The following is a 23,394-nucleotide window of genomic DNA, read 5'->3' on the forward strand; positions in this document are numbered from 1 at the left end:
GTATTTTACATCAAATTATATTTTGTTCTTTGACAAAAAGATTTTCGGGCCGTTTTTTTTTTTTTTTGTTGCAAAAACCCACCTCCTCCGGAAGTGACGTCGCCAGGGGGAGGGGGGAGGCGCTGCGGCTGCACGAGCTCGAGAACTGGAGCGCGAGGCTTTCAACATGGCGGACCTGGAAGACGTTACGCTGGACGGGAGGCCGCTTCAGTCGCTCCGTGTGGCCGACTTAAAAGCGGCCTTGGAAGAACGAGGCCTCTCGAAGAGCGGACAGAAAAATGCTCTCATCAAGCGGCTCAAGGGGGTCAGTTGGAAACACAGTTTTGGGTGCGGGGAGCGCGATCTCGGGGCCGAGTGTTGGCTGGCTAACGCTGGCCGGCTAACGCTCGCTCGCTCGCTGGCTGGCTGGCTGGCTGCGTGCGACGTGTAGGCGTTACGTTTGCGTCCCCCCCACAAGCGTTTTTGTAGAAACGGTCTTAAGACCGCTGAAATTCTACAAAAACGGAGTCGATACCGCCTAGAGAAGTGCTTGTTTTCCTCAGCCTCAGCCAGCTGTTGGCCGTCGCCGGCTAAGCTAAGCTAACGCTAGGTAGTTTTGAAGTTGTCGGCGGGTCTCCGCTTTGTGTGTTTGCTTAACGAGGGGTTTCTGAGGGCGGGGGTCGTGAAACCGGGAGGCGTTTGGTCGTTGGTGAGAGAACTTTTCAAATGTGCTCTCGCCGGACACTTTAATGTGTTTTATTTTCGCCAGCTGGCTGTCACGGCCTTTCCCAGTTTGGGAAGTGTAAACACCAGTAGCGTTGGTGAAATGGGCGGAGTGTTGGGTCTGGGTTGCCGGTAGCTCGGGCTTGCGAGTTAACCAAGCAAGCTGGCTGGCTACTAATCGCCGGTTTATTTACAACCTGTGATCCGTGCGTTCATCCGGTTGCTTGCACTGCCTAGATAACATGCCCATTGCGGCTACATGCTGAATGATTTCGCCCCCATAAGAGTCTAAACTTTGTGTGCAAACGTTTTCTTCTTTTTTGTTTGACTGGGGGGGGGGGGCGGTTTGTGTGTAGCCTTTGAAATAAAGATCATGGGTTTTTGTTGTGGTAGACAAACTTTTGTCTTGTGTAGTTTACTTGATGTCCAATTTTATTAAAAGTGATTAACGTGATGCAATAAGTCATTATTAATTGGCTTCCCTATTAGATGTCAACTTTGTAGACATGCCTTGTAACTTCCTAGTTGTACATTTGCAGACTAGCTCTTCCAATACCTTGCACAATTTGTCATTCACCCTCTGACCAGTAATAACCAAAAATTGGCCCAATTATTTGTGTGGAAGTCCATTGTTAAGACACACTTCTTCAACCATGCCACTACCGTATCAGGCCCAGTAGCACTGCAGGAGTTTTTAGAAATGGCATTGTTACTGCCTGGGTAGGTAGTAATAAAGCCTCTAAGGCCAACCTACGGTGTGTGTGTGTGTGTGTGTGTGTGTGTGTGTGTGATGGATTTGTTTGTAATTCAGCTGTTCAGTGCAGTTTGTGTGTGTATGTAAATTCCCAACAGGCCCTCATGCTGGAGAATCTTCAGAGAACCTCCACCCATCATCCTGGTCTGCAGCCTAACTCCCAGGTGAGTCCAATGTCGTTACTTCCACCTGTTCTGTGGTGTGCTTTATCTGCCAGAAGTGCGATCTGTGAACTCAAAACGTTCACTGTGCTTGCGTATCAGATCGGTGAGGAGATGAGTCAGAACAGCTTCATTAAGCAGTACCTCGCAAAGCAGCAAGAGCTTCTTAGGCAGCGCCTAGAGAGAGAGGCACGTGAAGCAGCTGAGACTGCGGGTAAGTATGCAACGCGTCCCTTCTCATGCAGTTCAGTACCAGCTTACTTTGCGGCTGTTGGTACACGCTTCCGTAAGCGCGCACTTCAAAAGTAAGGGAACACACAAGTTGTGTGGAACCTGTTTCTCATAAACAAAATCGGATATGAATGGAGGTGTCATGATTTCTTTGCAGAACACAGTGAAAAGTGAGGGTTCATAGACCTTATGCTGCCAAACTGCAGTTTAAAATTAACACCAAACCAATCATAGCACTGTAGTAAATTGCTAAATGAGAAAAGCCTAAACTGTGGTAATGATTCCTATAATATATGATTCATGCATCGCAGGACCTTATAGACTTGTGCACAGGTATGGGCATAGAATGAAAAAGTGGTATTTTGACAGATGAATAAGTAATCAAGGATTGGGAAACCATGGTTTTTCTTACATGTTATAAAAAAACTTCATATTTTAATCCACTGTGCCTTGTCAACTTTATTAATTCTACAATTAACATAAATTGCAAATGTATGCAATTGCGTGGTCTTCTTTGTCACAGACTGTTGGTTCTAGAGAATCTAGAGAATGACCAAATCCCTTGAGATTTCCTCCATTTTGTTAGCAATGTAAAGTAATAGGCTCTGGTGAAAACATATATTCTTGGCTGTACATTTTATTTGGGAATGTAACACCTGCTAAGAAAGAATCAGGGTAATTGGCTAGTTTTGTGATGCATCAGTATTCAGATTCATATTAAAAATGGACAAATTTGGATGGAATAACAATTCAGCTAGTGAAGCCAAGAATATTTAGCAAATGCATTGATTTTACTGGATAAAGAAAGATGGGCTGTAATATCTGCCGTGCGCAAGTACATCTCTTCAAGAAAACCATTCATCAAAGGCAAAATGTGAAGCTCTTGGACTGAATTTTAATTTGCTTTTATTTTTCAAACTGCGCATTCCACACACACACACAAAATAATGAATAAAATTGCAGACTGACCAAATGTGACCCAATGGGAAATCCAGTGCGCAAATTCTTCAGTAAATGCCAGACACTCACCTTTGCTAATTGCATTTTTCTATGTGCATTCTAGTGGAAGACATGCTTATATTTTGGCATTAAAAAGCACTAGTTCATGCAAAATCACCTTTTGAAAGGTTCCGTGCTTCCAGAATGTGGGTGTATGTGCGTCACACGTGAATTCATTTTCTGGTTCTCGCATTATAACAGAAATGTTCCCTGCACAGAGTGCAGGCGACGGGAGCCCCGCAAGGTCGGCATGGCCCTGCTTAGGTCTGACGTGTCTGCTTGTCTCTCTTGCAGACCAGGAAGACCATGCTGTAACTAATGACGGCACAAAATGTTCTGCTCCAGAAAAGGTCAGGCCCATGAGAATTCCCCCGTTAAACCCTTGTTGTTTATCCTGATTGTAGATTGTACAGGCATGCTTTCAAAATACAAGTTGATATGGGCAAGTGTGTGTTGTAGTAATATGCCTATCTATTATATATTTTTTCTAATTTCTGACAAGTTTTTGTGGTGTGAATCTCAAATCCCTTGTTCTGTCTACCTTTCTCAACTAGGATACTGCCCCCTTGTTAGCTGACCACAACAAACCTGCCGCCTCGTTAGTGAGTGAGGGCCTTGGTCTCACAGCAAGGGATGGCAACGGCCTGACAGAAAGAGAGGTTTCTGCACAGCCGTCTGCCTCTGCTAGTGCAGGAGGGTCTGTGTCTCTGGGGAACATAGGTGAGAGGGACCCATCTTCCAGTCACGCGCCCGTGGAGAGTGATGAGGACAGTGATGCTGGAGAAGACGATGATGACGATGATGAAGAGGAAGACTGGAACACGACTGCTCAGCAGTGTAGACGAGAAGAGCGCCCACTTAGCCTTCCGCCCAGACAGAGGTCTGGAGAGTCTCGTGTGCAGCAGCCCTCACCACACATTCCCTTACAGCTCCGGGAGCCGACTCCTCCGCCCTCCCCTCCACCCGAGCTTTCATTCCCTCTTCCGGACACGCCTAAACAGAGTCCTCCTAGTCCAGGAGAACTGTCGTCCAGACAGCGTGCATCCAGCACGTCGGGCTCTGGGAGCTCCAGTAGCCGTAGCAGCAGCCCTGAGCCAGCAAGTGCTTTCGCTGCGCGTAGACCAGGTCCACTCACTCTTCTTGCACGCAAGATGGAGTCCGAAGGAGTCTTCTCTGGGAAAGGGCAGCATATGCACGAGGAGGAAGACGACGGCGCTGGCATTACCTCCACGATTCCAAGCAGAGGCCATTCCGAGGGTGTTGTGTCTGCCATTACACACACAGCTAATGCGACAGCGCTTCGGTTATATCCTGGCTCAGTGATATCCAAGCAAGGGGGTGTGGAACCCTCTTTTCCTCACAGCCAGGTTTCAGGGAGTGTTGTCAGAGATGTCCTGAGACAGGAAGGGAGTAGTCATCTTTTGCGGGAACAAAATGAAGAAAGGGAGAGACAGCAAGAAAGAGAACATGAAGAAAGAGAGCATAAACTTAAGGCTTTTGACAGACAGAGACAGGAACAAGAGAAGGCTTTGGCGAGAGACGGGGAAGATCACAGACAAGCCCTGGACGTTGAGACACGGGAAAGACAAGAAGGTCTTAAGAGGGAGAAAGAAGAACGAGAGAGAGCTTTGCAGCTGGAAAAAGAAGAGAAAAGGCAATCATTGGAGCGAGAGAAAGTTGAGAGAGAGAAAGCTTTGGTGAGAGAAAGAACACTAGAGCAAGAGAGATTGGTACAGGAAAGAGAACAGGCCATAGAACTGGAGAGACAGGAACGAGAACAAGCTTTGGAGAGGGAGAGAGTTTTAGAACAAAAAAGAATAGAAAATGAGCATGCTTTGGAGAAGGAAAAACAGAGAGAAAAGGAAAGACTAGAGAGGGAGAAGGCTCTAGAGCAGGAGAGACTGGAGAGGGAGAAGGCTCTAGAGCAGGAGAGACTGGAGAGGGAGAAGGCTCTAGAGCAGGAGAGACTGGAGACGGAGAAGGCTCTAGAGCAGGAGAGACTGGAGAAGGAGAAGGCTCTAGAGCAGGAGAGACTGGAGAAGGAGAAGGCTCTAGAGCAGGAGAGACTGGAGAAGGAGAAGGCTCTAGAGCAGGAGAGACTGGAGAAGGAGAAGGCCCTAGAGCAGGAGAGACTGGAGAAGGAGAAGGCCCTAGAGCAGGAGAGACTGGAGAAGGAGAAGGCCCTAGAGCAGGAGAGACTGGAGAAGGAGAAGGCCCTAGAGCAGGAGAGACTGGAGAAGGAGAAGGCCCTAGAGCAGGAGAGACTGGAGAAGGAGAAGGCCCTAGAGCAGGAGAGACTGGAGAAGGAGAAGGCCCTAGAGCAGGAGAGACTGGAGAAGGAGAAGGCCCTAGAGCAGGAGAGACTGGAGAAGGAGAAGGCCCTAGAGCAGGAGAGACTGGAGAAGGAGAAGGCCCTAGAGCAGGAGAGACTGGAGAAGGAGAAGGCCCTAGAGCAGGAGAGACTGGAGAAGGAGAAGGCCCTAGAGCAGGAGAGACTGGAGAAGGAGAAGGCCCTAGAGCAGGAGAGACTGGAGAAGGAGAAGGCCCTAGAGCAGGAGAGACTGGAGAGGGAGAAGGCCCTAGAGCAGGAGAGACTGGAGAGGGAGAAGGCTCTAGAGCAGGAGTGGATGAAAGGAGAAGATTTGAAGAAAGAAAGACATCAAATGCTTGAAAGAGAAGTAAAAATAAAAGGCCTAAAACAAGAGAGATCCTTGGAAGAGGAGAGAAAGAAGACAGAGAAAGAAAGAGATACTTTGTCACAGGAAAAAGAGAGAGGAAAAACTACAGATGTGAGAGAGGACAGAATTAAGTCTATGCAGAGTGATGGGCAGATGGGTAAGGAGAGAGAAAGTGATGGCTGCCTTCCGTCATGGAAGCATGACACTGGAAGGTTCAGTCTTGAGGCTCATTCTACTTCTCTTGCCAGTGTCTCAGTAGGAGGACTCCGGGGTGAACACCAAACTGCAGTCACCGATGTTCATTCAGTAGAGCATTGCCCATCTAATTCTCCTACTCTTAAAATGCCTTCATCAGCGCAGTCCACTTCTAAGAAGTTTCGCCTTCTCAGAGATCCGTCGAGAGATGCTTCATCACCCTCGTTGTTGTCCACAGCCTCAGTGTCAAAGAGGCCTCGTACCTTCTCTGACAGCCCAGGACCACAGCACGCTTCCTCTGTCCACTCCCCAGTCAAGCCAAAAGAGCCAGAGCAATGCGAGGGACATCTGGTTCTGGCTGGTCAGCTGTCACCACAAACAATGAGGCAAAGGGTCCTTGTCTCTGCATCTCATGTAGAGAGCAAAACATCAGAGATGGATAAACCGGTGCAGGCGAAGTCTCCATCGGAAGAGAAACCCGAAGCTGCGGTACCTGCATCAAGCGTAATCCAGCCAGTGGCAGGCTGTGGGGGGCAACGAGAAGACGGAACAATCCAGAAGGCGGAGCACGAGATGCCCAAAAAAGGTCATGATGCACCCAAGACCTCTTCACATCCTCGTTCCTCACCAGAGCAGCGTGAGAAGGAACTGATGAAGGAGAAGAGGGGAAGACGATCGTCGTCCACCACTGACTCATCTGACTCAGACTCTGGATCTTCATCACATTCCTCACGTTCGTCTTCGTCGCAAGACAGGACATGCTCCACGGTTGGTGGCCGGAGGGTGAGCAGCTTATAGGTTCTTACCTGTCAAAGACTGAATATTTACTCTCCAGTTTTTGAAACTCTAATGTTTTCCAGCCTTGCTCTATCTACTTATCTGTAGTCAGTGGTTGATTAACGTGGATAGTGATATCCATGTTAATAATGGGTGACTCATTTATAGTGGAAACCACAGGCGTTGTTGAGGCCAGATGGTTTTGACCTTTTTCCCATTTGTAGTTAAATGCATTACTAGATCATGCTGCAGAAAAATTCATATTGGCATGTAACATTGTTTTGAATGAACACTTAAGGAAAGCTAGACCAGCATGCAAAAAAGCATGCTAAGATTTAAGACCTTCAGATTCAGTTTAAATTAGAAAACTCTCAGGGGGGCCAATGTGTGATTTCTCTGCTCAAGCCCACCTCAGATTTAGTTCATTACCAGGTGTAGTATGTGTATTAGATCCAGTAAATTATTAAGAGCCCACCAGAAACCCTGCTATCTGTGATGGAACATTTTTTTGGTCCTATATATTGTGTAAGTACAGATATACCAATCATGATTTCTCAGAAATGCCCAAATAGTTGTGTAAATTAGATGGCTGGCAAACTGATTTTCTCAGATAGTTAGCTATAGAGATTTCTTTGCATGCTTAATAAAGTTTGGCACACACTAGCGCACATAACAGGTGTTGCCTCAGTTGGTCTGATCAAATATGCATAAAAATTCCTTTGTCCCTCCCAGTCGAGAGACCCCCAGGAGGATGCCTTGGCACAGGAGAAAGAAAACCGAGGCCAGCCTGTGAGTGTGTCTGGCACACCTGTCGCACCACAAGGTGGAAGATCTGGCATCACAGAAAAAGAGGAGCAGGAAATGAACAGCGAGGAAATCATTCCCAGCAAGGTCAGCCAAAGAGTCAGCTTCACAGTTGCATCAGTTACAGTTAATGCAGCTAAAAGCACATAATGAGGGTACAATTCCCTATTGAAAGAATGCATAGATAGATGGATAGATGTTATCTCAGCACCAGACAGTTGAGTGCCTCTTAAATCAGGCCATTTACTACGATGAAGAAAGCAGATCAATCATTAAAGTAAATATTATTTTACTTTTTCTCACATTCTTGTATGCTGGTTCATTTTTTTAAAAAACACTAAGACTTCTGTGCTTTTTGACTGTCAGGAATTTTGTGTGAATTTTTGCACTACCAAATTTTCTAGTTGCTGCTCCTGCTCTGATGGGTTTGATTAATATTGAAGGCATTTATCCAGAAACACTTTCCCACTGGTGGCTGTATATTAAATATGATTGAATAATTTGTAGTGATTCTGCAGGTTGTGCCACATAACCATTAGGTACCGGCCTTTGTTCACTCTTATTAGAAAGGGAGTTACCATAGAACTTCTCGCTCATACCATAGATGTTTCTGGTTTATACTGTAGATGTTTCTTGCTCATCGCCAAATAGGCCTGCTTCTAGGATCTTCACTGTGTAATTTGGGTGAAATTGTAAGAAATTCAGTGTTCTGAGATGGATGCATTGATAGAGTAAATGTATTTATTTATTTATTTATTTTTTTTAAACTACTGAAGCATGCGTCCTTTTTTGTGTGAATAATTTTCAGCCATTGTGCGAAACTGCTTGATACCTGTGCACAAAGCTCTGTGACTCATTGTGTAATTTAGTTAGTTTGGCCATCACAGGTACCTTCTGGATGCTTCTGCACACATATCTCTCCCTCTCTATGTTCCTTTGATACTGTTCCAGTGGACTGCTACAGGCTGAGAGATAGACACAGCGTGTTGTCACAAATAAAGAATTGTTATATCTGCTTCTAGGTGTGTGATGTGTATATATGTGAAATGGCAGGATAATTCTCAGCAGAAATTCAGACAAGAGTTTGACTCACAAATGAGTTGCTCAATTTTAATGAAAGTTCCAGGGCTTGTGTTTTCACACTCAGCTTGTGTGATTTGACCAGATGTTATAATTTATTTATTTATTTTTTACATAGTTGCACTGTTTTTATTTATTGCTAAAATGTGAGTAGTAGCAGTCAGGAAAGAATACCTTTTAAATCATGGTGATTACACTGCTGCAAATCTAAAATGTAAAAATTCAAAAGCCAATATAATGTTGTAACTGAATGTAAATGACAAACTGTGCGCCTTAAATCAGTGCCTGCTACAGATCAATAATATATTTCCAGTTTTAGCTAGTGCTGGGTTTGTGAGAAATAAAAATGCTGTTTTAGACATAAAAAGCTTCAGATAATACTTTCTTTTCAGACATAAAATGCAGAAGTGTTTCAAAATAAGATTAAAATAAAAATGGATCACCAATAAAAAAATCTAAAAGCGTCCCATGGTCTTTTGGACAAAATTGGAGAATTATGTAGCTAGATGTATACATAATACAGCTTGAGAACTCGATTTGTTTTATTTAATGTGCTGTTAACAATTCTCCATGCTTTTGCAGAAGCCTCACCTCAAAGTACTGGATGAAAAGAAGGAACCACAAGGGAGGAAAGACTCTGCAGAGGAAGATCCCAGACCCAACGCTGAAAGGTTTGAGTCATGGCACCATCTTAGAAACACAAAGCAATATAAAAAAAACACAGTATTTAAATATAACAGCAGCCCAATGAGGAGTAAATCTGTGTTGTGTGTATGTGTTTTTTTTATTTTTCTTTCTCCCCTGAGAATATAGAGGTCTTTAATTATGCATGTGAATATTTTACCAAGCGGGATTAAACAAACCTTCACGCAGTTCTGTAACAAGGATGGCTCCTGGTCATTAGACATATAACACATTTTATTAGGCTGGCCACTTTAATAAGAGGAGGTCATGCAGGGAATGGGGATGTCACTACAACACAAAGTGAAAAAGACCTTAACCTGTCTAATTTATATTAGAGATTTCTAGAACAAACTGGACAGCTATTAGCTAACTAATCTCTTCATTTGTAAACCAAACACGGTACCTATTTGCAGTATTTGTCTGGTCTAGTGTGCTGAAGGCATGAACGTGTCCATTCGCAGAGTAGGAAAGATTATGTTGACCATTGTGAGCGGACCTCCCAATTCCTTTAGTCATTCTCACGCCGTTGCGATCATCCTGACGAGCATTTATAGCGGAGTTTTGGCGATTAGTAAAACCTGTGAAATACGAGGCGTTTGCTTCGCCTTGCATGTGCGCCAGTGACGGGCCACAGGAATCTCGATCAGTGGCGAGCAAAGGACACGTCCAGCAGGACAGCAGCAGTGAGCGGCCTAGAAACGCACATGTGGCCATCCCACCAAAATGATTACGCTGTTCGTCTACAGATGTTTGCTTATAAAGAAAACGGCAGGAAACCAGCATGATATTACGGAACATGGTGTCGTGTTGCGTGAAATGAAATAACGAAGCCTATTGCGGTGAAGATCAATTTACGTTTATGCCCTCTGTGTCAAGGTATAGAATATCTTAAATAACATTTATTATTATCCTGTATATATCAGCGGAGTGTTTTAATATAGAAACGTCTCCCTGTGCGCTGAATTGAACAATGAGTGGAAGCTTATCGGTTATTTACAGATTACGGGGGTTTCGTATGGTAGAAGGGCTGACTTTCCAGACAGGCATCTGATGGGACTACTTAGCTGGCAGTGGGACTATGAGAATTGGGTCCTAGCGTTCCTCCTTCTTTATCCAACATGGCTGTGCTCCATGTTTCATTTAGCCAGTGTCGCTGCTTGTTATCACGTCGATGGTGAACTTCGTAAAAGCACCGCACGTCGTGTGTATTTGCTCGTTAAGGAGAGGTCTGTGTGGGCTGGTCCCTGTTGTGTGACGCCGAGAGTCTAGAAAAGCTGGTGAAGTACGAGGAGAGGCTGGCGCTAGGAAAACGTGCAGCATTTACCGCGACTTCTCAGAAAGCTGAGCTCCAGTAACATGCCTTTTTCCTAGCGACTCTGGGGCTTTATTTAACGATTCGACACTCGGCCTCAGGCATCGGGTCTTTCGGCTGCATTGGTGACGAGAAACAAGGTTTCCGTGCCCGTTTGGTGAATGAAGAAAGCGCCGTTAATGTAGTCAGCATGGCCCTTTGAAAACCTTGAACACGAAAGCCACCTTAGAATAGTGCCAAACGTCCTTGCGTTCTCTTCAACCTTGTTAACATTTCGATGCGTCTGAATGTATGAGACTGATCAGTATGTGAAGGATGTTTGTAGCAGGAATTTCAGGTAATAAAAAGCGCTTTCCAAGTTATTACGTCCTCTGAGCAAGCACATTCTCGATTAATGTTAAAATCAAACTTGGTTCAGATTTAATTAAAATGAATTTTTTTTTTTGCTTGTCTTGATTGATATTGAAGGTTCACTATAAACTTTCAGGTCTTCAATGCACGAGCAGCCGCGACAAACGGGCAGCGTGATGAGTGTTTGTCATTTATCATAACGCGTTTCCCTTCGCCAGCAGCGTGGTGAAGGAAGCAGTCATGGCAGAAGCTGAGTTCACCCCGGGGAGCTTGGAGGAGGTAAGAATATGGAGAGGTTCATCAGCTCTCCCACGGTCAAAACAACCGGCAACACCTTACGGAACTTTACAGTGACTTGTTTATTTTTGTTTCTTTGCTTAAACTTTGTTTCTTCTTTTTGAATTTATTTTAAATAGTTATACACAGTCTATGCATCACTTGTTGGTTTGCATAGATGTATGTAAAGTACATTTATTTTGCTATTGTAGATTTTTTTTCGGTTGTAATGTCAGCCGCTTGAGGCCTCTTCCATTTAATCTTTTCTAGAATATTTATGATCATTGCAGCTCATTTTCCCAGTCTTAGTTCACTTATGTTAACTTTGAGTCCTTTGTTGAAGGTATTTGTGAGATGGTCATGCTGTTGTATGAACCTTTGCTGATGCTGTCCTTGACGGAAGCAGCAGGGGGTGCTCTTTCTCTGGCTGATATTTAAAATCCCCTTTGATTGCTTTGTGGGAAAGGTGATCATGCCTGTTCCATTGCCCCTAATGGTACCTGCATACTACTACCACTACTGCACCTGTTCTGCTATTGCCAAGTGCCATGGCTATACCTGATAGGCCCCATGACTCGGCACTGCAGTGGGACACATCTGCTTAACAGAGGGCCACGTTTCCCGTGGAGATGGCTTGGAATAGCTGCTGTTTAGACTTTTGAAAACAGGCTTTCTGACGTGCACTTCACCTGTAGGACAGGGTGGCTGTCTTGGGCCAGCCGATGCTCAACAGCTGGCTCAGAGAACGCCTCGTCTGCAGCCAAAAGTTGTTTCCCCACCCCCGAAACAATAGCACGGACATTATGCCATCAGGATTGTTTTTTGACTTCCGAAAGCCTGAGGTGTGGTCCTTGAGAGACCTTTGTTTGCACAGGTAAACCTGGCACCTGAAGTACTTGCTCTCTGATTTAAGGTCACTGGTAAATTGAAATGCAGATAAATTGATGCCTAATGCTCTCAGCAAGGATGTTATGGACATCACTGAACCGGAGTAAGGCATTTGGACTGATCTCAAGATAAATCCTTTTTGGATGTTACATTTTTATTATCTTTATTTCCCAGCTTGGTATGGACTGGAGTGGGCCAACTCCACCAGCAGGGCCCAGACAGACACTGAAACCTGGCGGATGGTCATGGGTCACTTCACACTAAAGATTGTAGAGCACTAACCACTGTGGTGTGACACTGACCATCTCGCATGCTGTTCTAGTACTTGATGGAAATCAATACAGCTTGCTTCAGAGCTGCAACAATGTGTCATGGAATCTGACATAGATATACTGAACCACTCCCACACCTTGCAGCTAGACACCACACAGACTCTTCTGCTGCCTCCAGCAATATACCGTAACATCTCTTCTGATTTGTCAAACTGTTTCTGCACAAGAGTCCATCTGCCAACCAGATGACAGATTTCAACTCAGAACATCTCAACCTCCCTCGATTGAACTGTTGTTGCCTAGATAGACGCAGACGTGAGAATGAGCCATAGCCCAACCCAATGAGGAACAGGTGTCAGTGGTACCGGGAAACAAGTAGTCCCTCCCTGTTCTCGACTTTAAGGACTTTAAATACACGTTGCAGTTTTTTTGCTAGCATATGACTTTTTTTTTTTTTTTTCTTTTTTTTTCCTAGCCCAAAAATGAATACAGGTGCTGTACTTAACGTAGTCAATCAAGGCTACTGTAGATTTGTAGAAACCTATCAACTAAAACGTACAGTATAAGAAGTCTTCATCACCCTAGCTGGCTCCCTGTCTTACAACATAGGTGAAGTCATGTAGTGTTTATTAGGAATTATAACTGCATCACTGTCTTTACCAAAGTGTGGCTTTTGTTTTGAAGTGGACAGACCACATCTGTTTAAGCTTTTTAGACTATTGATCCCAGACTAATTGGGAAGACCTCTCTCCGGACTTTGAAACTTTGTGAACGTAGTCCAATTTTTGTGTACAGTGTTAAACCAACACACTTGATTCAGCAACAACCTGAAGAGGTTACATTATCTAGATTCTTTATTGTTGGCTGTCTTCTTGCTTCCCTGCCCCTTTCACTCCGGTTTCTACATTCCTGCTTGTCCCGGGTGTGTCCGTGTCAGCCTGTCTCACCTCTCTCCCTTGGCTGGGCTGTGTTTATTTCTTTGTTTCAGAGCACCACCCCAAAGGCTTTCTCAGCTCGTAGGATTTCACTGAGCAGTAAGTATCTGTCATTCTCTCAAAGAGAAACATTCATAGTGCAAATCTTTCATTTTGTCCTCTTCATTGGTCTAGTTAGCTGATCACGGTTTAAAAATAATTGTTTAGCTAATAGTTTGAGAAGTTGCAAGAGTTGACTTAAACACATTGGAAAGGATACCTGTATTGTTCACCTTCCATGTTGGTACTGCCCTGCAATTAATAGAGGTGTACAAGAAATTTACAAGTTTCTGTTCAAAAAGTAAATGTTCTACTTTATCACCCAGTTCATTTCACTGGTTCTTTTGGCGTTATAGTTTAACAAATTCAGGTGTTTGGATAAAAACACTTTTAAATCTGAGCCTGAACTATCAATCTCTGGCAGTAGGAGAGACAATGGCAACTAGTCATAACCAAACTGGAAATGCCAAATATTTTAAGGTTGAGAGAAAATGTTCTTACTGTGACTCGCTCTCTTTTTTAAAATCTGTATTTTATAGCCTTTAATTGGTGAAATGTATTTGTAACTTGTTCACTGTAATTTGAGTTTCTTGGTAAAAGAAGACGGCGGCAGTGCATGTTCCCTCTCTTCCTGAGGTAAAATTGAGAGCAGTGTGAACACCCTTCCTTTACTCTGGAGGTGTCCTGACATTAGTTGGCTATGTGGAGAACTGATGTTCGCTCAGCTCTTGCTGAATTTGTTTTCGTTCTGTGGATCTTTGCCAAGCCTGCAGCGCTCATGATGCTCGCAACAAAAGTCAATAGCCACATCATGCCTTATAACCTCTAACAATGCCTGCATCATATTCTATAAGACTTTATAAGGATGTGGAAAATGGTTGAATTGAAACTGGTCCAGAGATCTGTCAGCTTGTGTTGAAATGTTGGGGTGTAGTTAGTTTGTTGAATGACAAGGCAGCGGTGCAATAATTCGCTCTTGTAGATTGCATTATGACAGTTCGAGGCTACTGTGTTTCATTGTAAGCAGTGATGGACCTGTAGGTCTAGTACAACGCTACATATCGGAGTTTAAAACCCACCTTAGTTTATCAACCACACATGGTGAGGAAATCGTGTAACTGTAAATCTGATCCTACTGCCATGATTAAATCACACGTGAACTTGATCATGGGCTCTGTCGTGCACATTGCTTCTGTTAGGGTGCTCGGGCGGGAGGTGTCGATTAATATGTGAACGTGTGCTCGAAGAAAGGCACGTCTCCAAGTACTAGCTTTGTTGCGTCTGTCTGTAGGCAGCAAGCCGCCTCCTGGAGCAGGGGGCTCGGAGGGAGAGGCGGAGGCAGCAGCTGGACCTGCTGTAGGAGCAGGCCGCAAGCGGAGGTGGGGCGCGAGCACGGCTGTCACTGCCAAGAAGCCCTCCATCAGCATCTCCACCGACTCTCTGAAGGTAAGGCCACGCTTACAGCCGTTCAGTGGTGGCTTCTAAGATCCTGTATACACATCCGTTTTCGACGCTGCCCTTAGGGCACGTTGTCCGTGTTTCTTTTTTTGTTGGGATTCAGCTGTTCCGTCTCTTTCTGTAGTCGTTGATTCCAGACATCAGGCCAGGATTAGCCCAGGACACGGTGCTGGATCTGCACCCAGATGAGCCACAGCTTTCTGCGGAAGAGGACAGAGAAGAGAGAGGAGACCAGGATCTGAAAATCCGGCGAACTGTTACGCAGGTGTGTGCGCGCGTGTCTACTTTTGAGAGTCTGAGTCATGCAAGGCTGATGTTCAGAGCCATATGTTATTTACACAAGATTGTAAGTGTTGAAGCTTTCAGCAGTAGCAGTATTTTAGTAATTACAAACAGGGAATTTCTTCAAGACTTGCGCCTTGACACAGGTTTGAGATGATTTATCATGTGATTTGCGCACTGATGTCTAAAATCGGCCACTATGCACTTATTTGTAATGGACATACTATTAATAACCCATGTAAAGTGTTGCACTTAAACTGCCTCATTGACTTCCATGATTTCGTATTATTAGTTTGACTTCAGAAAAGTATCATGGGATTGAATAGCGTCCAGTGTTTGCACACTTCAGATTTTCACCCGACATAATATATAATCCAGGAACCTTTCGATTACTGCAAGTTCTAATGTTTTGGACACACTAACCACCCTGGGAATACTGTTTTGGCATACTATTTAGAACCAAAATGTATGGTTTTGGACGTAGCCTGGGTTGTCTACTTTTCTTCCTAACTATGTTTGTCTTGCTGCTGCAATACAAAAGTAAAGAACAACTTCGCACACCAAACGAGTTTTGGTTGATCAGCAAAATTTTTGCCAGAGTACCTGGAAAAATTGATTTAAATGGAGGATTTACATTGAATACGTTAACTTTATGCTGTGGCACATTTGAGGGTGACCATTTCTTTACATCTTTGCTGATCCAGAGTTTGACTCTTTAAATTGTAATGCAGCTGACTGCACCTTTTGACCAGGTTGTACCCTCCGAGACTCAAGAGAATGGACAGAAGGAACCCAGACAGCCTGGCCATGAGGAGCGGGAGGAAGCAGAGGCGGCAGGAAAAACCTCGCTCTGCTCCGAAACCAAAATGGAGACTTCCATGGAGACCGAGCTGCACTTCCCTAAGCAGGATGTGGACATGAAAGCTGGTGAGGACGGTGTCTTTTGGCTCTTAAAGTACTAAATTCCTTTGAGTATAGTAGAGCAGTAACACTGCTTGAGTAACACTCACAAACTAGCACGGGTTGTTTGTTGTGGCGTATGCTTTTTGCTGTGAGACATTTTCTCCATCCAGAAGCTTCTTCAGCATTTTTGCAATGCAAATTTGTGGTACAAATGGTTAATTCAGTAGAAACCATCACATTTATAGGGGATTTGGTTTAGGGATTACACCGGAATATAAAGAAGAAAAAAAACATGGTTGCACTGTAATGTGCATGTCAACATAAGTTTAGCAGCAAAGTCAATGAGCGTTTTGTGTTTTTGGCTTGATTGCTGTTTCCTTTAGCCACTTTGCTCCCTCCTGTCGGCATCGCAGCCACGGCCAGCGAGACGCTGGTGCGCCGCTCCATCAGCCATCAGAAATCCGGCGTGAGCATCACTATTGACGACCCCGTGCGTACTGCCAGGCAGCCGTCTCCGCCTCGGGGCAAGCCCTCCAACATCATTCACATCTGCAACCTGGTAAATGTCCCTCCTCTGGCCTGTGCGGCGTTTTCCTATTCCTCGCTTGCCTGTAGGGCGTTTTCATATGGCCGACGAGGCCGTTCATAGAAACGTTTGCCTGTAGAGAGCTACATTTTTAGTGCTGTTCTCTGGCCTGTGAAAAGGAGTGAAAAATGTATCTTTGGCTGCCAGTGACATTTAAAAACATTTAGAAGCGCGGGCACACACACACAATCCAGTTAGTTTGTGATCCAGAGGAAGAGGTCAGAAACTCTCATTTTTGGGAAGTCACTGGACATACAAGGGATGAGAACTGCTGGTGTAAGGAACAGAAACGAAGTCAATGGGTAGGTGGTAACGGACAAAAATGAATTTTAATTCATTTATATTGACAGAGGGGTAATCAATCACCCAGTCATGCGTGACGATCTGCAACACCATAACGGCTGGTAGGGAACACTGGCACGTCCCAGACGCGCCCCACATGCCGTAAACGCTGCCGTGCTGTGCGCTTGTTCCTCAGGTCCGGCCGTTTACACTGGGCCAGCTAAAGGAGCTCCTGCACCGCACGGGCACCATGGTGGAGGAGGGCTTCTGGATCGATAAAATCAAATCTCATTGCTATGTCACGGTGAGGCCACGCCCAACACTTTCCTCTCCATGGCATTCACGAGCGTTGTGTGTGTGATGTTGCCACGCTCTCTGCTTCTCAGTACTCCAACACGGAGGAGGCCCAGGTCACCCGGGCCGCACTGCACGGCGTGAAATGGCCGCAGAGTAATCCCAAGTGCCTCAGCGTCGACTTTTGCCAGCAAGATGAAGTGAGTTCATCAGATAAACCCACTTAATCCCGCCTTACTGTGTTCTAAATCTGTGGCTTCCCTGAATGTGAATGTAAGCGACTGGATTAAACTGTCAACGACGCCTTTCCATGGAAAGTGCATTCTAGGCTTAAGGCAGTGAGATTAATTCCTGCCCTCTCTGTTCGACCACGCCCACCTTGCCACAAAGTTGGACTTCCACAGAGGCCTGCTTGTGGCGGAGCGCCCCCTAGATGAGGAGAGAGGAGCCGCAGGGGGGCCCCGTCCGGCCGCTCCCGCGCCCAGTCTTCACCCGGAGAGAGAGCAGTGGGCGGAGCGCGAGCGAGAGATGGAGAGGAGGGAGAGGGCACGGGCAGAGCGGGAGTGGGACCGGGATAAGGTCCGAGACTTTGGCAAGCCCGGAGAAGAGGGCGGAGCCCACCGCTCTCGCTCCAGGGACAGGGAGAGGAGACGCAAGGAGAGGGGAAAGAGCGAACCGAGGAAAAGCGACAAGAAGGGTGAGCAGATGGGCTGCAGCTCGCAGTTCTTTGGTATTTGGAAAATGATTGATTTATACTTGTAATGGTGCTTTTGGATTTGTTTCATCTGTGATCAGAAAAGAGACCAGAAGAGCCTCCTGCCAAACTGCTGGATGACCTGTTCTGTAAAACCAAAACAGCCCCTTGTATATACTGGCTTCCCCTCACTGAGGAGCAGGTCAGAACTCTCTTATTCTCTCACACACACACACACAAACAAACTGTTGCGTACTGGCGGTGTGTAGTTAATCTGCCCTGTCAGGCTGTGAGTGTGCCCACCTGTCTATAGGAGCCCATGGGCAGTGCCACTGTTGCTTTGCATGTTTGGCTTGTTTTCAGTTATGCTCTGTCGTGCATGTGCTAAATAGGACTTCTGACGAGGACCAGTGGCTGCTTCCTGTTTTACTCCACAGCTGCTTCCTGTTTTAATAATAATAAATACATTTGTATATAGCACTTTTTGCAATTGGACTGAAAATTGAAAAAGATGAATAGACTACACTTGGCTGTGAAACTTGTCAATCAAGCATGTGATTTTTTTTGTTTGGCTGCTAAACAACTCGAGGCGTGCGCGCGCGCGCACACACCAACCTTAAATGACCCCTTTCCAGCGTTCAGTGCAAAAAGTACCTTTTTACCGCTTCAGCCGTATCTTGCGCTGTGCCCTCGGTTTCACTCTCCTCGCTTACGGTGTGTGTGCTCCAGGCAACAGAGAGGCGGGCCGCACGGGCCGAGCGCATGCGGGAGCGCGAGAAGCGGAGGAAGGAGCTCCAGCAGCGGGAGGAGGAGGAGGAGGAGAAGAAGAAGCGCGAGGAGGAGAAGAAGCGCGAGGAGGAGCGCCGAGAGAGGCCAGCGAGGAGCAGCAGCCGCGGCGGCGAAGGAGAGAGGGAACGCGACAGGAACCGAGAGAGAGGGCGGGACAGAGACGGAGACAAGCGGCGGGATGCCCACCGCAGGCCCCGCGCAGGCAGTGTGGGAGGGAGCAGGAAGTCCCGCAGCCGCAGCGACCCGCCCCCGAGGGACAAACGACACTAACGCCCTGCGTGACACCGTCTGTGTACTGTACGAGCTCTGGTCTTATTGCCTGGTCTTGCTCCGTTTAGGCTGCTGTCCTGGCGCCCTCTACCTGGGAACTGAGAGACCTCTAGTGTACACTTGCCCCCTCAGTATTTTTGGACTCTTGATGTATGTGGAGTTGACGTCACAACATGAATTTCCCACATCTCCTCAAACGCGTGCCAATCAGGGCTTTTAAACTCGCGTCACTGACTGTACTGGGACGGCGGTTAAACGGCTCGGGGTCTGTGTGCGTTCGACTCGTCAGGGCTACAGTGCCGGTTTAGGATCACCTGTCTGGTTTTCACACTCTCCCACGGACACGGAGGGGGGGCGGGGATAATATCTTCTAGATGGCCCTCGTACTTTGACGCGTAAAACACTAAGCTTGGCCCTCTGTCCGTCCCTGTGTCTCCTTCAGCAGACTGGAGAAGGGAGCTGCCCTGAGAAGCAGCTGCTTCAAGAGCTTTGTGACCTCCATCCTGGTCTCCTCTACCTTCATCATTCCTTCTCCCTCATTGTTGGTCTCCCATGTTTCTGTCTAGTGTCCTTTCTCTGTACTTCACCTTTGTCCCAGCATGGAGAGTGGGATGGATGTTTAACCACCCCACATTTGTTTTACGGTTGTTTGTTTTTTGTTGTTTTTTTTTTTTTTTTTTTACTCATTTTATCATTTTAGAATAAGTCATTTTTATTTTTTGTTTACTCATGTAAGTGCTAAATGTACAAATAAAAAGATTGCATTTAATAACAGACATTGTTTCTTAGGTAGTTATTTTGGTTTTGAGACCAGGCCTACACGGCGCATCGTTTGTTAATGGCAGAACTGATATTTGCTCTACTGATTACAGAAGGCTGTAACATGAAATGTGCGTTGTCCAGTGAGCACCTTGTCCCTTCCACCGTAGGGCTTGTAGGTGTGTTGGAGCAGGGAAATCCCCGAACTGGGCTCTGGTCCTCTAGAGACTGACCTGTTTCGTGGGTTCAAGTCCCAGAAAGAAAGTAAATTGCACTACATTTTACATTAAGTATGTATGACTATGGTCTGGTTTCCTGTAGATGGATGAAACCGGGTAAATGACAATTCCAGTCAACATTCAAAAGACTTTTTAAACTGGTTAGGCTTAATCTAGGTCAGCACCACATAGGAATTGAAGTTACTTACAAGCAAAAATATGCAGCAAGTTTGGCAATTTTGCAGACAATTCCTTAAATACTTCTCGGTAGGTATTCAAAAATTTGCTAGAGTTGGTATAATTTTCTCTACTAACTCACCTCTAGGGTTAGCTCTATTTTCATCTTGAGTAGTACTTAAGTATTGCTTCAGGCAAGAGATTTTAATTTGGGTTTGAGTGTTAGAAAAATCCCTGAGGAACTGCTACAGAATTTACGTCTTCTACAACAGATCTGCTGTGCTTGTTACGGCAACTTCTGCCACCAGTAGGAACGTTCTGTCTTTAATGTGAAGGGTCCTGCGCCGCTGCCGGAAATTCACTGAAGCACAACCTGCGCGTCCACTCTCACACCCTTCGTTCCTTTGCGTGCGCTGTAGTTCTCTGCTCCTTTCTGTTCTTCCCCTGCACTGACTGGAGTCCGTGCTTTGACGTCCTTCCTGTCGACCTCAGCGGAGTACCTCTGTAATTAGCGCTGCGGTGGCTGAGCTGAGCATTTTTCCGACCTGATGTAACTCCTCTTCTGCAGGGCAGCTGAACTGGGTCGGCCTTCCCGCGCGCACGCGGCCTCCCTATGTCCGCTGTAACCACGGATGCCTGTATTCTTGGTTTGAGTTGGATCCTAGAAAGCTTAAGACTTCTGACAAGTGATGAGTCTGCCCCTTTTCGGTGCACCGGCTGACACGGGAACCTGTAAGTCATGCGATGGGTCTCAGAAGAGGAATTTTGGTGAGGTGAGTATCCAGGATTTTTGTTGTTCAGCTCCCGAGTATGGAATCTAAGATGCAGACAGACCCTGGAAGAGTTTCCCAGAGCTGTGCAAGACGCGCCTGAACCTGGCTCTGTCTTTAGACTTCACACACGATTAAAACTGCCGCTAACCCCGCCCCACCCCCACTCCACATTCTGCTGCTCTGTCTCAAGCATGCTAGATCAGTTTTCCATTCTGGTCTTGAGACCCACACACGCTCTGCATTTTTTTGCTCTGTCCCAGTTCTGAGAACAAAGGATGAATGAAGTTGGAGAAAACTTCTAGATGCAAAGGAAGGACCCCAGGATGTGAACCGCAGCTGTAGGTACCTAAAGTGCAGACTGTATGTGGCCTTGGTTTCAGCAGCACTGGCACCTAGGAGCTGCTCCTGCCACACACAGAAAGTACAACGTAGCATCACATACTTCGTGTTGTAGCCGCTCCCACCACTTCCTTAGATCTGTTTAGACACATGATGTGTGAGCGAAAAAGAAGTCGAGCAAGAGCCGGCCTGCCATTCAGCATTCCAAAATAAAGACCGCAAAGACCCCAGCTTTCTCTAAAGCACAGCTCTTATGTGCTTTGGTATAGCTTTCTCCCCCATTCTTCTGTTTGCTGATTCGTTTTTCAAAAAAGTAGAAGTGGCATTGTGCTACGTTATATTCCACATGCAAGTTCTTTCTTTTGAGGTTATCGTTGGCTTGATGTCACTGCTGTGCAAAAATGTTTGCTCGTTTCTTTTCTCCTCTCCTTTCCCATCCCTGGCTTTGTCACTTTAATGTTTTTCATGAAAGCCAGATGTCCCTTAAAGTGACCTGATTTTGGAAGGAGGGTTTGAGCCGGAACGGAACGGGAGAAAACGTTGGGGGGAGACGTTTGATAACCCAAGTTGCAGGCAGCCGTTCCATTTTTTTTCTCTGATGTGGCTTACCAGTGATCAGCCCAGTCACAAGCCCGCCGTGAAGGAGCAGGCCGGGTTTGAGGCAGGGGAGTTTCCTGAAGAATGTGACTGGGTCAGGCTGCAAGGGGGTTGGGGAAAGAAGGGATTAAAAGCCTGATTCATCATCTGAGGTTGGGGCAGTCTCTTTCCTGTCTGGTTTGTGATCTTCCTCACATCAGCTGTTCTCAGAAACTCTATTGCTAGTTGCTTACATCATTTGTATAAGAACTAACAGTAACATCCTTAAATGGACCAAGTCCACGTATTTTAGAAAAGTAAGCTTGATCATGACAGAATGGAAATCTTGCCTCTTCGCCCAAAATAGCTTTGTTCATCTCAAAATGAAACTTGATCAAATCTTAAAAAAAAACTTAGCCAAGTTTGAATAGGTATAGCAATGACAAATTGGTATTAATTAATTTGAGCAGATTAAAATTAGTGACTGAATGCGATTAGTTTTTGTGGTCAAGTCAAACCATGCATTTCATTGTTTTTTTACATCATAACCTTTTTTTTTTTTTTATATATATATATATATATATATATATATATGATTATTGTATGACAATAGATTTTGGTATACAGGTAGCCAAGAGTGAAAATATTTCTCTTATCGAAGAGTGATTGGCTGTCATATATAGTAACTAACTTCAGTACCATCCACTAAGACACTGCCAACCTTCACTCTGTCCTGACGGTAATAGTGGAGAACTACAGGTACCTGGGCATGCACCTGTAAAACTGACTGACGTATGCATGCAAAACTGGGGCAGTCTATTAGAAAAGGTCGCACACCACGTCATGAGAGCTCGTGTGCATACACAAATTATGTGAGAAGACTTTGGCTTGCAGTGTGGGCAGTTATTCTACCAGTTGGTTGTGACCTGCCATTATTTCTTGTATGGAGCTAGTGGTAAACATGTAGATAAACTCTGCTCTGTATCTCCACCACTGCCTTGCCTTGGCACTGAGGAGTTATTATTCCAGATGTTGTTGTTGGAGTTGCACGTGATCGCTGGCCTCCAGATGTGTCTTCTCCCCGCTGCTCCTCCCAACAGCCTTGTGACTCTCTCTAAGCAAAACACTTCTCAGAACGTACTCTCTGCCACACCTCAACCTACACAGGCACCAATGTGCATAGATTCTGTTGTCTTTAAGCTACAAAGATTTGTGTACATTTTATTCAATAACAATGAAGCTTTACACACAATAGATTTAACTTTTTGTTCTACCCCAGTTTGGGTAAAATGTCTTTGGCTATTGTTGAGAATATAAACCTAAAACAGATGTTCAGAATCTGAAAACGAGTTATTTATTTTTCAAATGTCAGTGCTACTTATTGCGTAACATACTCTAGCTAGGAACATTCATAGCTCATTCCTTCAAAGATTTGGAAAATACACTGCTGAACAAGGTTCTTCTGAAGTGTCTTACTGTGGTTATAACGTCTGTCATCAGACATTCATTTCACCGCCTGTAAAGTGCCATAAGTCTTGGATAGAGGAAAACTGATTACAAAGCGAGCAACAGTAAGAACATTTGTAATAATTGCCATTAATAATTTTGTCTCTGTCAGTATCTGAAAATGAGGTTTATTTGTGCGCATACACATTCTGAGAGCCACATCTCATTGCTCAATACCAAGAGACTTGCACAATTCTCATCTTTCCCAGCTTTACTAATCTTTTTTTTTTTTTTCCGACGTACCTTCTCGTGCCAGTGAGGGAGGTGCTTGAGAAAACTGTCTTGTTGCTCTCTGAGACAGGTGAAAAGTGTGTGCGTTTGGTAAGTGTTATCTGTTATAGTTTATAGAT

At 45.4% G+C, this 23,394-nt stretch overlaps 1 protein-coding gene and 1 long non-coding RNA gene across 4 annotated transcripts; both read left to right on the forward strand.

Moving 5' to 3' along the window:
- The first annotated feature begins 134 nt into the window (after nt 1–134).
- On the forward strand, nt 135–19,470 carry acin1a (apoptotic chromatin condensation inducer 1a). Of its 3 annotated transcripts, none has more exons than XM_027028731.3 (18): nt 135–304; nt 1,555–1,620; nt 1,720–1,831; nt 3,142–3,197; nt 3,402–6,503; nt 7,230–7,388; nt 8,964–9,052; nt 10,947–11,007; nt 13,153–13,198; nt 14,430–14,584; nt 14,721–14,861; nt 15,631–15,805; nt 16,165–16,340; nt 16,846–16,953; nt 17,036–17,143; nt 17,334–17,640; nt 17,739–17,839; nt 18,367–19,470. In XM_027028731.3, exons 1-18 carry the CDS (start codon nt 167–169, stop codon nt 18,694–18,696), a joined length of 5,430 nt encoding a protein of 1,809 aa, XP_026884532.3. In that variant the 5' UTR covers nt 135–166; the 3' UTR covers nt 18,697–19,470. The 3 variants fall into 3 exon arrangements, with proteins under 3 accessions (XP_026884532.3, XP_081559852.1, XP_081559853.1); XM_081703726.1 differs by having other exon boundaries at nt 10,950–11,007; XM_081703727.1 differs by having other exon boundaries at nt 173–304; nt 1,514–1,620.
- Nucleotides 19,471–20,220: 750 nt separating this feature from the next.
- On the forward strand, nt 20,221–21,705 carry LOC145652671 (uncharacterized). Its single transcript, XR_014118932.1, has 2 exons — nt 20,221–20,623; nt 20,884–21,705. It is a non-coding gene; the product is annotated as an uncharacterized LOC145652671 (long non-coding RNA).
- Nucleotides 21,706–23,394: the final 1,689 nt, after the last annotated feature.

Source organism: Electrophorus electricus, chromosome 20 (assembly GCF_041902795.1).
Source record: "Electrophorus electricus isolate QZ-2024a chromosome 20, ASM4190279v1, whole genome shotgun sequence".
NCBI lineage: Eukaryota > Metazoa > Chordata > Actinopteri > Gymnotiformes > Gymnotidae > Electrophorus > Electrophorus electricus.